Genomic DNA, 12,882 nt, shown 5'->3' on the forward strand with positions numbered 1-12,882 from the left:
GGTCAACGGTCCAGGTTTGCAGCAGGATTATTGTAACGAAAAAACAAGTAAATGCCCCCTCAGTGATGCCACAGAGTCTTAACCCTGCAACCTCGCCAGCTCATCTGCATAATGAAACTGGTTGCTGTTTTCATACTCAAGCATATCCAGAGCCACCTCACAACTCTCTTTAACTACACGCTCTCCATCTCCACGGTAACGCTGCAGAACAGCCAGACAGTCCTCCTTACCGATGGAGCCCAAAGCCTCTGCAGCCTCGTGCCGGACCATGGGATTTTCCCCAGGGCGCTCCAGGGCTGCAGAGAGGGCTGGAATTGCCGCTGGGTGCTGCATCTGACCCAGCACGTATCCAATCTCATGACGGAACAGAGCACTGGAGCACTGCAGGCCTAGAGATGCAGATGGATATAAGATGTCAAAGACTGGTTCTCTGCTGACACAGTGACCAGGAGCCAAACTGAATCTTAAGTCCTGTTACTAAACAGCTGCTTAAAAAAAATCTGTCTACTAACAGAGAAGAATGGTAGGTGTATGAACGCCAGAATGGCTGGGACATACAGCCCCCGTCATTCCCCTTATACACATTGTGTCTTACCATCTCCCAGAGCCAGGACTGCCTCCTCACTTCCCTGGTTTCGCAGAGCAAACATGGCACGGTAACGTGTGAACAGTGGCAGATTCTCATTCAGCAGATCTGAGCGCAGCTCCGACACACTCCTGCTCGCTGCTGGAGGAGCAGGATCTATAGAGAGGTAGGGGATTTCTTTAGTACTCCCATTTTCCAACTCTTTCTCTGCTCCACTCTGGAGCCACTCCAAGCGATGAACAGCCAACTGACACGTTTCTGCAACCTGTAGATGACAGTACATTCAGATTCATCACTCTTCTTTTGGTCTGGCCCACGTCTCCCCTACGAGGGCCAATAAAACTGGGCCATGTATTTATTATACAAATGGTTTGGCATCGAGTTTCTTGTGTTTTAATTTTGTTTTCTGTCCATGTGGGCAGGTCGTTGGCTCTACCTCAATGACAGGGTCCTGACTGTACTCTTTTAGTAGGTCCAGAACTGAAGGATCACCAATTGCTCCCAGAGCTTCACCTAAAAAGAGAAACAAGGTAAAGTAGTTCATAATGTGTTAAATGACCATGTTAGTAGCTTGGTGAAAGGGGAACTGATCAATGATTAAATCTGATGCTCACAGTATTAGGTGTTCAGAAGAACTTTATGCTGGCAGAATAATTTTAGGTCCTATATCCTACAGGAGTAAAAGTTTCTAATTTTAGGCACATAGTCCTATATCCTACAGGAGTAAAAGTTTTCTCTTCCACTGACACAGAGTGTGGAGCATATTTACCTGCTTCATGTCTAACCATGGGCTCCTGCTGTGTATCTTTGAGAACATCAATCAAAGTCGGGATGGCCTGTTTGTCCTGCATCTGTCCCAGGCAGTAGGCCAGCTCATGTTTCAGCAGCACAGAGTCATCTGTGAAGGCCTTACTAATCCACATGATAGCTTCAGCACCTGACACAAAACACACATGCACACAAACCCTCAGTTTGTAGTCTGCAACCAAAAGATTAGACCAGGGGTGTCAAACATACGGCCAACTCTTAAAACTCTTAAAAATATATAATGAAACTCTACCTCCCAGGTTCCTCAGGGTAAATAAGGCTCTGAACCGGCGGGTCAGGTCTAGTCCTGGGTCCACCAGAACCTCTCCAATTGCTTGCACCTGCTCCAAACTGGCCATACTGCTACACAGAAAGACAAAGTGAAAAAATGACATCAGAATACCAAAAGGTAGGTTATAGAGTAACCATTAGTTACTCTTACGACTAGGTAAGACCCTGCAGTATTTAGGCAAGTATCAAATGTACTTGCACTGTTCAATTCTACTTTATCACTCTCTACAACTGATCCTTACACTCACCGGTGCCTTGTGACACAACAGCACAAATAAAAACCACATATCTTAATGTAAAAGATAAAAATATATTTATTAAAATGTCTTGATTTCACCTTTTTTTAATTGAAAGCGATTTTTGGTTTTGTTAGTCAAGTGAGGTTTTTTTTTTACCATCCACAACTTGGGTTGGGTCCATTCCAGAGGTTTTAACCAGCCACATTTCAAACTTGGGTTGGGTCCATTCCAGAGGTTATAAAAGGCTGGTCGCTAATGCTGTTAGCATTTCTGGACCAACCACATGTCCTCAACCACTCCTACAGCGTTACCGCCTACACTTCATAACAATGACATGACAATAACACTATAGGGAAATTACAACAGAAATACCTACTGACCTTCTGTGAAGACGAGAACAACTCTGAACTATCACAGCTACAGCTACAGCTGCTTCTGCTTCTGCTTCTGCTGTTGCTGTTGCCGTGGAGCCGGAACACGCTGCTGCTGCAGTCTGACAACTTCCGTTTTCTCTTCTTTTTTTGACGTTAACGTTGTCTAGCACAGAAATAAATGATGTTATACCATCATCTACTGGCTGATATCGGGATTACAAAGGTTTCCAAAGAAGACCCCGTTTGCTTCGTTCAAATATTAAAGGTCCCTTAGTGTCACATCTTGCTTTAGTTCAGGATAAAGGAGGTTTTAAAATGTGTGGGACAGATGTGGTTCCATGTTTTTTAGCCTACGAGTGTGTGTAGTTCCTAAAGCCTAAACAAACAAAGTAGGAGTCCACACAAAACTGAACACTTCTTTATATATAAAGGAAAGTCACTCATTTACAACAGTGAACAAGTATAATAAATTAGAAAAAATACATACAATTACATGCATTATGAAAAGGCAAACATATAGTTAGTAAGGGAATGCGGTCAGTCAACAAAGTATATCGGTGCTGCATTCATTCCTGAGACTGGAGAGATTAAGCAGAATAAATAATAAAAAAAAAAAAATTAAAAGAATAACACGAAAGTTCCCCCACCTGTACTCCTAACCAGGAGAGGCGCTGTTGGCAAGCCCACGTCTGTTTGCTCGTGGCGCTGTTTCTCTAACCGTAAAGCTTCCGGTGTCACCTCACAGTAAAAATGAATGTGTGTGTATTTTGGAAGACCTTTTTATGAAATAAAATAGTGGATCTATACACAAAAGGGGTCGTTTTAACGACATTAACTGCAAAGTGACTACGCTGCGATTTTGGTAAACTATGGATCTTCCAACTGCTCCTGAAGGTAGGCGTTTTTGCAACAGCGGTTTTCATTGAGTTAGAGATAGCATCTATGCTAACACGGTACCTAATTCTAAAAACGCAAGCTAGACGTGTCTATAAACATTTAAATAATTGCATGGGGTATGTAATGTGATTTAATTCTCGACCGTGTTCAAAAGTTGGTTTGATGCACTTTTCTAATTTTCTAATTATAATACAATATAAATCCATTTGATGCACTTTTCTAATTATAATACAATATAAATCCACGCCCACGTAGTCGTATTCATCGTGTTATGTGTATTTTAATCATTGAAAAAGCCGAAAGTTTAAAATATGGGTTTTCCCCACATTATCACTATTATTTATTAATTAATCAATAGTTTTACGAACAGAACTGGTCAAACGGCTTAAGCTGTTTCTTTAAAATGTATATATGTATAATAAAATAAATGCTTTTATTAAACGTTTATAAGTGGCACCATTGTTTTTTTTTAAATGTCACTGTGATAATTGTCCTGTAATGGATTGACACCCTCTCCAGGTCTTACTTTGCTTTGGCCGCGAATTGCATTTTAAGTTTATTTGAGACACTGCACATGTCTTCAAATATTACATTTTCTGCATATACAGTACAATGTTTTTTGTATTGGTAAACTATACTCAATATGCCGATTTATATTACTAGGTTTTTTATATTACTATACATTACATTTAATTTTTAATTTATTTCCAGCTGGCAGAATGTTAAATGTTCTGCTTTCTTAAATGTTTTTTTTTCTTATTTATTTTTCTGTCCATGTCCAGACCAAGAGCTGAGGAATGTCATTGACAAGCTGGCCCAGTTTGTTGCCCGAAATGGGCCAGAGTTTGAGAAGATGACGATGGAGAAACAGAAGGACAATCCAAAGTTTTCCTTTCTCTTTGGTGGAGAGTACTTCAGCTACTACAAGTGCAAGCTCGCCATGGAACAACAGCAGCGTATGTAGTTGAAAGGACAGTCCTGAACTTGTTTGTCCAATAAAAGAAATGTCTGACCAGACAGTAATGGAATACTGTCTAAAAGATATTTTTCTTATTGCTGGTTTAGTACCTTCTATGTCAGTGTATTTCCCCATTTTGTTCACAGCAAATCCCAGTGCTCTGTAAGTTTGCACTGTGTTATTCTGTGAGTATCACTAATCTACTTTAGTGCATTAAAGTTTGCTTCTCTCTACTTAGATCCCCCTACCCACGAAGGGGAGGAGTATAAATCGGAAGGTATTTATTTGTAGCCAGATTTGTCCAATGAAAGATCTGCATTTGGAAAGTCACACTTGTTTTGTTAAAACTTAATTTGCTGGCTTTTCCATACCTATGCTTGATTGATTGTTTTTTAATTTGCAATTTCCATGTCAATCTTTTCTTTTTAATTTTTTTTTCCTGCACCGTTGATTTGAAGTTGAGCTACTTTAGAACACAGATAGATTTGTCTTAGTGGTAAAAGAGCAAATTAATTAACTTTAAAGCTGTCATTAAAATATCAACAGGCTGTTGTTGAGTAATTCTAATATTTCTGCCTCTGTCCTTGTTAATTGTGGTGTTTTCAAAGTCTAACCATCAAAGTCTACCTAATCTATCAATGTCTCAAATAACGCTGTTAGTTAGTGAGTTTCATCAGCAGTTGGTTGCATAATAAATGTCGGGCAACGAATGATCGCTTTCATGCTGATTGCATGTCTCTGAATTCTTTTTGCTGTTTTACTTTATTCTCTATTCATGTGCTTGCTGTTTGAATCTGTTACATCTTATTTGACCAAAATGATCCCTCACGATTTGAGAAAAAAAAAAAGGAATGCACATTTTTTTCTAAGGTGCCATATTTCAAACTACCATTCCAAACCAGCCATAAAAACAAAACAATTGTTGTCCCCGTGCTTCTTTTACAGACCTGTACAACCCAGAAGCCAAAGACTTAGTCATTCCTCCTCCACCGATGCCCATGATTACTCCACCACCTATTCCTCCACAAACCGCTCCCCCAATTGATGAGCTCATCCAGCAGAGTCAGTGGAACCTGCAGCAGCAGGAGCAGCATCTGCACTCACTCAGACAGGTACTCCAACCATTTTTAACAGTTGTTTCTCTTACTGTGTATCTTATGTTTTATGTCAGTTTCTCTGTGGATGCTCTCAGATGTCCACAGAGGGCTGATCTAATCAGTTAAAGATTGAAAGGCTGAACAATGATTGGTTGATGTCATTCACCTGATGATTTCTTTGGTCTCTGATGTTGCAGGAGCAGGTGACTGCAGCCATAGCTCTGGCCGTGGAGCAACAGACCCAGAAGCTCCTAGTAGAAACCCAGCTGGACATCACAGAGTTTGACAACCTGCTGCAGCCCATCATAGACACTTGTACTAAAGATGCCATATCTGTAAGTCTGGCATCAGGCATTTGTCGTTTTCTATTGTTAGAGAGAAAATATATCCTTATTTGTTTTTCTCTCAGGCTGGAAAGAATTGGATGTTCAACAACGCCAAGTCTGCACACCACTGTGAACTGATGACCTCACACCTGCGCAACCGCATCACCACTGAAGGGGCTCATTTTGAGCTCCGCCTGCATCTCATTTACTTAACCAATGATGTTCTTCATCACTGGTAAACAAACCTCAAACTGTGTTAATTTCCTCAAAAACTTTGTCAATAACCTTTCTGTCTTAAGTAAACAGGAACTTATGTGGGGCTGTAATAATTATACATTTGTCAACTATTAAAAACAAGACTTTTGCAATTAGTCAACAACATTTAATTTGAAGATAGTTTACCTTAAAACATGGTATTTTGTCATTTAGTTTACAAATTTAGCTTAATTAAAATTTAAATTGTCTTTTTTTAGTCAGCGAAAACAGCAGAAGGATTTGTTGGCAGCCATACAGAAAGTAGTGGTTCCCATCTACTGCACCAGCTTCCTGGCTGTGGAGGAGGAGAAGCAGCAGAAGATCACACGGGTAAATTAAAAAACTGACCTGAGGTCAGAGCTGTGGGGCTTTAAATTTAAGATGCCAACAATTTTTTTCTGTCTCGTCATTGTTCTGTTCACTCCCTGTTTCCCAGTTGCTGCAGCTTTGGGAAAAGAATGGATACTTTAACGATGAAACCATCCAACAGCTCCAGAATCCAGCCCTGGGCCTGGGCCAGTATCAGGTAAGTGAAAACTTGGGGGTAACAATGTTCCACCTAAAACTGAGCCTTCATACGCCCATTTAACAATGTTTCACCTAAAACTGAGCCTTCATACGCCCATGTACAGTCTTCCTGTCAGTCAAACAGGTTAGTGTGATTATATTGAAAACAGAGACCTTCTGTTGTTGCTTCACTTCTCATCAAGTGTTACCATGGCAACAACTCAGCAGATTGACATCTACACAAACTACAATTAAACATAAATGTGGAAGAATGATGAGATTAACCAAAATGTCCCCGGATGTGTCTCATCCTCATATGAATGTTATGACACTCATGAACTCTTCTTTGTCTCTCCTTCAGGCTTCTCTGATCACTGAGTACGCTGCCGTGGTTCAACCCATCCAGATGGCCTTCCAGCAGCAGATCCAGGCTCTGAAGAACCAGCACGAAGAGTTTGTGACCAGTCTGAAGCAGCAGCAGCCTCCAACTGCCACCGTGCCACAGATACCTGCCCCCAGTGAGACTGAGAAGGCTCCACCTATGACCACACCAGCCGGTGAGAAGACTGAGACATGTCAGAGACAGTCAACAGTCAGTCAGTGTGCAGGACATTCAGTTGACATAACCTGTGTTGGTATGTGTGTCTTGTTCAGGGGATGTGAAACCCCCCATGGCAGGTCCTCCAGGGGAATTTGATGGAGCGCCCTCTAGATCACAGGATCCTAATAATCCCAGTGGATCCTCAGATATTCCCTCCAGCAAGCCTGCATGGTATGACCCCCAGCACATGGGCCCCTGGACTCCCAACCAGCCAGTAAGAGCTCTGTTTTTATTTTATTATAAATTTACAAAATTTGATTAGGAATGTAAAAATCCCATATTGTTAACTTAATCTACCACCCCTCCACCCTCCACCCAGCCTCCTTTTGATCCAAACCAACCTCCCCCTCCTTGCCCACCCTGGAACAGCCATGAAGGAATGTGGAATGATCAGAGAGAGCCAGGTAACTGGAGTGGAGGTCCACCCAGAGAGGGAGCTCCCTGGAGTGGTCCAGGTGGTTCTGAACCTGGCCCTCCATCCTGGAACTCTTACGACCAGCAGCCACCTTGGGGGAATCAGCCTGATCAGCCACCCTGGGGCCAGAGAGAGCCGCCGTTTCCACCACGCATGCAGGTCTGTCTCCACCTGTTTGACTTTAGTCCCTTACTTTAACTGTTTATACTTTATTTATGTACGGACAGTTGAACATTTAGGTGAATGACTGTGTTTACCTTTTACATTTTTGCAGAGACCCCCCCACTTTAGAGGACCCTTTCCTCCCCACCAGCAGCCTCCTCCTTTCAATCAACCTCCCCCTCCACATAACTTCGGGCGCTTCCCTCCACGCTTCATGCAGGACGACTTCCCCCCCAGACACCACTACGACAGACCGCCGTACACACCGCATCGCTTCGAATACCCTCAGGGAGAGTTTCCTGGAGGTCAGTGCAGAAACACAATCAGCGATGACTCAGCATAAACTCTTCATCATTCATTCCTAAACACTGTCCGTCTCTCTGTCACAGAATTGCCTGGTCCTCCCCCTCCTCCACCTCCACCTCCTCCTCACCACCATCCCAACCAGAGGCTCCCTCCTCCTGGCATGGGGAGTGAGCATCCTCCATGGGGCGGAGCTCAGCACCCAGACTTTGGCCCACCTCCACCCGGCTTCAATGGACACTCGCCACATGTGCGCCATCGCCAGCCTCCCGTACAAGACGACCCCAGTCTGGTGCCGAATGTACCGTACTTTGACCTGCCTGCTGGTCTCATGGCTCCACTGGTCAAGGTAAGTCACCTGACCATGGTTAACAAAACGTTCAGAACTGTCGGTGGTCTGAACATTGTCAGTGACATATTCAGTGAAGAAGGATGTCGTGGAGAGAAGCATAGATTTACGATGGTCTCCTTAAACTCCTGTCTCTTCCTCAGCTGGAGGACTGTGATTATAAACCTCTGGACCCTAAAGACATCCGACTGCCTCCTCCCATGCCCCCCAGTGATCGACTGCTTGCTGCTGTTGAAGCTTTCTACAGCCCTCCCTCTCACGATAGGCCTCGGAACAGGTACGCACACACCCAAACACAGAGTGACAGACAAACATTTACCTGTGTTATGAGTCGTTGTGCGGAGGCAGACGCATGACAACGCCGCTTGTAAACACTGTCAAAATTGTATAACTGAGACTGGGATTTACTAAGCTTGAGGGTACCACCAGGGGGCACTGCAGGGCTTTTCATCATAATCATGTGGTTCTATTGTGTGCCGCCATCAGTGAAGGCTGGGAGCAGAACGGCCTGTATGAATTCTTCAGAGCCAAGATGAGAGCCAGGAGGAAGAAGGATCAGGAAAAACGCAACAGGTCAGCGAGGTCTCCACACAGAGATGAGAAATTCTCTTCTGTCTTCACCGGTCTTCGATTTGTGTCCTATATTCTGTTTGTTCACTTCTTCTCCCAGTGGACATGGAGCCACTCGTTCCAGGAGCCGTTCTCGCAGTAGAGGAAGATCAACGTCCCGTTCCAGCTCTCACTCCTCAAAGTCCTCCAGGTCACGGTCCCGATCCTCTCGTTCTCGCTCCCGTAGCCGCTTGCGCTCCTACTCTCGATCACGGTCTGCACATACACTCACATTCACTAGATGACAGAATAAATATCTGTGTCTACGAGTGACTTAACTTTACTCTGCCACTTCTGCATGTGTTTACCTGAAATCTTTCAGATCCAGGAGTGGATCCAGATCATCTCAGAGTCGCTCTCGCTCCAGATCCAGGTCACGTTCACCCACCAAGAGACGCCGTGGCGCCAAGTCACGTAGCTCCTCCCCTCCGTAAGTCCTGTAAATGTTTTAAATATCTGTTAAAGCCATACTCCTTGTAATTGTTCAGCACCTCCTCCTCTTCCCTCTACAGCTCTACGTCAGTCATGGCCGGTTCCTCCTCCTCCTCCTCCTCCAAAGGGTCTGGAGATGCCAGATTGGGGGAGGAGAACAAGGGGCATCAGCTGCTCATGAAGATGGGTGAGCATTCTCACACTGTGGAACTGCAGCTGAGTTCTCTGCTACCGACTGTTACCACTGTGATGTTTTCTGCTGCAGGTTGGAGCGGGTCAGGAGGTCTGGGTGCAAAAGAGCAGGGCATCCAGGACCCCATCAAAGGAGGTGACATCAGAGATAAATGGGACCAGTACAAAGGCGTGGGCGTCTCACTGGACGACCCGTACGAGAACTATCGCAGGAACAAGAGCTTCAACTTTGTGGCTCGTATGAAGGCACGAGAAGAAGGTGAGATGAAGAACAGGTCTCATCCTCACCTACAAAAGAACGTTTAACTGCAATAGTGTAAGAAAGAGTGGAAGAAAACAGGTACGCACACACCCAAACACAGAGTGACAGACAAACATTTACCTGTGTTATGAGTCGTTGTGCGGAGGCAGACGCATGACAACGCCGCTTGTAAACACTGTCAAAATTGTATAACTGAGACTGGGATTTACTAAGCTTGAGGGTACCACCAGGGGGCACTGCAGGGCTTTTCACCATAATCATGTGGTTCTATTGTGTGCCGCCATCAGTGAAGGCTGGGAGCAGAACGGCCTGTATGAATTCTTCAGAGCCAAGATGAGAGCCAGGAGGAAGAAGGATCAGGAAAAACGCAACAGGTCAGCGAGGTCTCCACACAGAGATGAGAAATTCTCTTCTGTCTTCACCGGTCTTCGATTTGTGTCCTATATTCTGTTTGTTCACTTCTTCTCCCAGTGGACATGGAGCCACTCGTTCCAGGAGCCGTTCTCGCAGTAGAGGAAGATCAACGTCCCGTTCCAGCTCTCACTCCTCAAAGTCCTCCAGGTCACGGTCCCGATCCTCTCGTTCTCGCTCCCGTAGCCGCTTGCGCTCCTACTCTCGATCACGGTCTGCACGTACACTCACATTCACTAGATGACAGAATAAATATCTGTGTCTACGAGTGACTTAACTTTACTCTGCCACTTCTGCATGTGTTTACCTGAAATCTTTCAGATCCAGGAGTGGATCCAGATCATCTCAGAGTCGCTCTCGCTCCAGATCCAGGTCACGTTCACCCACCAAGAGACGCCGTGGCGCCAAGTCACGTAGCTCCTCCCCTCCGTAAGTCCTGTAAATGTTTTAAATATCTGTTAAAGCCATACTCCTTGTAATTGTTCAGCACCTCCTCCTCTTCCCTCTACAGCTCTACGTCAGTCATGGCCGGTTCCTCCTCCTCCTCCTCCTCCAAAGGGTCTGGAGATGCCAGATTGGGGGAGGAGAACAAGGGGCATCAGCTGCTCATGAAGATGGGTGAGCATTCTCACACTGTGGAACTGCAGCTGAGTTCTCTGCTACCGACTGTTACCACTGTGATGTTTTCTGCTGCAGGTTGGAGCGGGTCAGGAGGTCTGGGTGCAAAAGAGCAGGGCATCCAGGACCCCATCAAAGGAGGTGACATCAGAGATAAATGGGACCAGTACAAAGGCGTGGGCGTCTCACTGGACGACCCGTACGAGAACTATCGCAGGAACAAGAGCTTCAACTTTGTGGCTCGTATGAAGGCACGAGAAGAAGGTGAGATGAAGAACAGGTCTCATCCTCACCTACAAAAGAACGTTTAACTGCAATAGTGTAAGAAAGAGAGTAAGAAATTATCCATACACTAAAATATCACAATACCGTATCAATATTCTCCATCAGTGTATGGATTTTTTATCACCAATTCCCAGTCAGATATTCCTGGTTTTGGTTCTTTTTATTTTTCTTTTCTTTCTTCTCTAGTCATTCCAAACAGATCCCTCTGTTCCAGTGTTAGTGACCTGATGTTAAGATGGAACAGCATTGTGTCTTTACTGTGATGACAGTTTTTCTTTTTTTTTCGATGTAGTGAATCGAGAACCACAGGAGGCTCCGCCCACTGAGTGATGTCACCAAACACTTTCTCTGGGACCTCCCTCTTCCCCCCAACCCTCAACAAGGATGTGAACTTTGACCTGGACTACAGTCGTCACTTCTCTATTCACGTTTCTCACATTGACGTCAGATACAACACAGAAGAAGAGGTGAGCGTTTTCTTCTTGGTTTTGTTAAAGTGTTGAACTGAACTGTGGACAGAACTGAGCACCAACTCATCAACAGTCTGTGAACTGACTCTGGAACTACAGTCTAAACACAAATTCGTTCTTATTGGTTTCAAAGTTGAATGTGATATACAGGTATAAATATATTTTCAACAAGTCTCAGACTTCTGATCTACTGATGGTGATTGGTCTCCACGTCCAATCACAGGACTAAACAAGTACCGTGGGAAAAAAACTTCACTAAGTGTGTTACGATATTTTACATTGGGATTTTTACTGTTTTCATTCCTCCGTCATTCAGGTAGTGACTTCAGCAAAAAAAAAAAAACTGAGAATTGTGTGTTTAAGAAAGAGAATTATTTTGCGTGAAGCCGTTGGACTGTTTATGTTTCACTGCTGTTTATTCTGATACATTTTCCTAGAGCTTTGCAGGTCTGTCATTTAGTAGTATGAAAATAATCACACTATTGACACAATGATCCTCAACATGAACGGCAGCAACAAAAAGTCATGAACTAAATAATAAACACAACTTCATTGGTTTGCTTTTCTCTAACTTTGTCTCTGACTGTAAATCCTGAGTGTTTGTGATTCACCACGTCAGGTGCATGAGGTCGTCTGTGCTTTTATTTGTTTGTGCTTCAAGTCTTCTTGTCTAAAGAGTTCCTGTTGAGTATCGTTAGTAACGGACCGGTAACTTGTCGCCTCATGGGGGCACTATTGTAAAAGGAATGGAAGCCGAGCAGCGCGTACAGTTGATGAATCAGTGAGTGAAGACTGGAGAAGCAAGAACAGACTCCAAAGTGTGTCTTTGTCTAGGCCATCTCCAACATTAATAAGGTCCAATAAATGTTTGGTTAAAATAATAGTTTTTTGTTCTGTTAGCAAAATTGTTAGTTTTGTAATGGTTGAAAAATCCAATCCTGCTCAGTTGACAAAAAAACGGTTATTGAAACCAGACACCGTTTGATGGCTAACATCTGTCTTGGAACTTTTTGACTTGTTTAGAGCTCAGTGAAATTTTCAGGAAACACTTGGATGTTGAACACAGAACTACCCCCCCCCCACCCCATTCCCACCACCTTTGCTGTCGAACTGTACTGATCCCATAATTGCAGTGTTTCTGACAAAAATAACAACCGACAGATTTGTTGACCATAAACAGGAGAAAAGAACGATGTTGGATTCAAAGGTTTGAAGTGAAACAGAAGCGACCGTCGGGGCCGTGGTGGGTTTAAACGCTAATGTTTATGAAAACACTTCATTGGAGACTGGAGGTCCAGGGCGCTGCAGAAGCCATGGTCTTCATCCATCACAGCAGTCAAACTGTGGACCCACTCCTGATCACGGGTTTGGATCCAGACTGTGAACAGTCGATGACAGAAGTGTTTTCTCAGATTTGGGTCGAGTGACGTTCTTTA

At 44.1% G+C, this 12,882-nt stretch overlaps 2 protein-coding genes across 7 annotated transcripts in view; one reads left to right on the forward strand and one right to left on the reverse strand.

The window, feature by feature from the left end:
• dohh (deoxyhypusine hydroxylase/monooxygenase) overlaps positions 1 to 2,394 on the reverse strand; it is a 3,448-nt gene extending 1,054 nt beyond the window's left edge. Inside the window, exons 1-6 of one of the 3 annotated variants that reach the window (XM_008335100.3) lie at positions 2,304 to 2,394; positions 1,647 to 1,756; positions 1,356 to 1,523; positions 1,023 to 1,099; positions 596 to 851; positions 21 to 389 (exon numbers count right to left, since the gene is read on the reverse strand). In XM_008335100.3, the coding sequence (XP_008333322.1) occupies positions 79 to 389; positions 596 to 851; positions 1,023 to 1,099; positions 1,356 to 1,523; positions 1,647 to 1,752 (918 nt within the window). In that variant the 5' untranslated portion in view covers positions 1,753 to 1,756; positions 2,304 to 2,394 and the 3' untranslated portion in view covers positions 21 to 78. Of the gene's footprint in view, positions 1 to 20; positions 390 to 595; positions 852 to 1,022; positions 1,100 to 1,355; positions 1,524 to 1,646; positions 1,757 to 2,295 lie in introns of all 3 variants that reach the window. The other 2 variants (XM_017042308.2, XM_025065664.1) reach the window with 2 other exon arrangements.
• A 601-nt stretch (positions 2,395 to 2,995) lies between these two features.
• On the forward strand, positions 2,996 to 12,327 carry cherp (calcium homeostasis endoplasmic reticulum protein). Of its 4 annotated transcripts, none has more exons than XM_008335122.3 (21): positions 2,996 to 3,191; positions 3,977 to 4,150; positions 4,391 to 4,429; positions 5,098 to 5,264; positions 5,447 to 5,584; positions 5,659 to 5,810; positions 6,049 to 6,160; positions 6,267 to 6,356; positions 6,699 to 6,894; positions 6,992 to 7,152; positions 7,258 to 7,512; positions 7,628 to 7,820; positions 7,905 to 8,167; positions 8,311 to 8,444; positions 8,654 to 8,740; positions 8,838 to 8,990; positions 9,099 to 9,149; positions 10,440 to 10,502; positions 10,585 to 10,691; positions 10,770 to 10,955; positions 11,269 to 12,327. In XM_008335122.3, exons 1-21 carry the CDS (start codon positions 3,167 to 3,169, stop codon positions 11,304 to 11,306), a joined length of 2,784 nt encoding a protein of 927 aa, XP_008333344.1. In that variant the 5' UTR covers positions 2,996 to 3,166; the 3' UTR covers positions 11,307 to 12,327. The 4 variants fall into 4 exon arrangements, with proteins under 4 accessions (XP_008333344.1, XP_016886798.1, XP_008333331.1 ...); XM_017031309.2 differs by lacking the exon at positions 9,099 to 9,149 and adding an exon at positions 10,158 to 10,187 and having other exon boundaries at positions 2,997 to 3,191; positions 10,401 to 10,502; XM_008335109.3 differs by lacking the exons at positions 10,440 to 10,502; positions 10,585 to 10,691; positions 10,770 to 10,955 and adding exons at positions 9,289 to 9,395; positions 9,474 to 9,659 and having other exon boundaries at positions 3,000 to 3,191; positions 9,099 to 9,206.
• The last annotated feature ends 555 nt before the right edge of the window (positions 12,328 to 12,882 follow it).

Source organism: Cynoglossus semilaevis, chromosome 2 (genome assembly GCF_000523025.1).
Source record: "Cynoglossus semilaevis isolate Cse_v1.0 chromosome 2, Cse_v1.0, whole genome shotgun sequence".
In the NCBI taxonomy this organism is placed as follows: Eukaryota; Metazoa; Chordata; class Actinopteri; order Pleuronectiformes; family Cynoglossidae; genus Cynoglossus; species Cynoglossus semilaevis.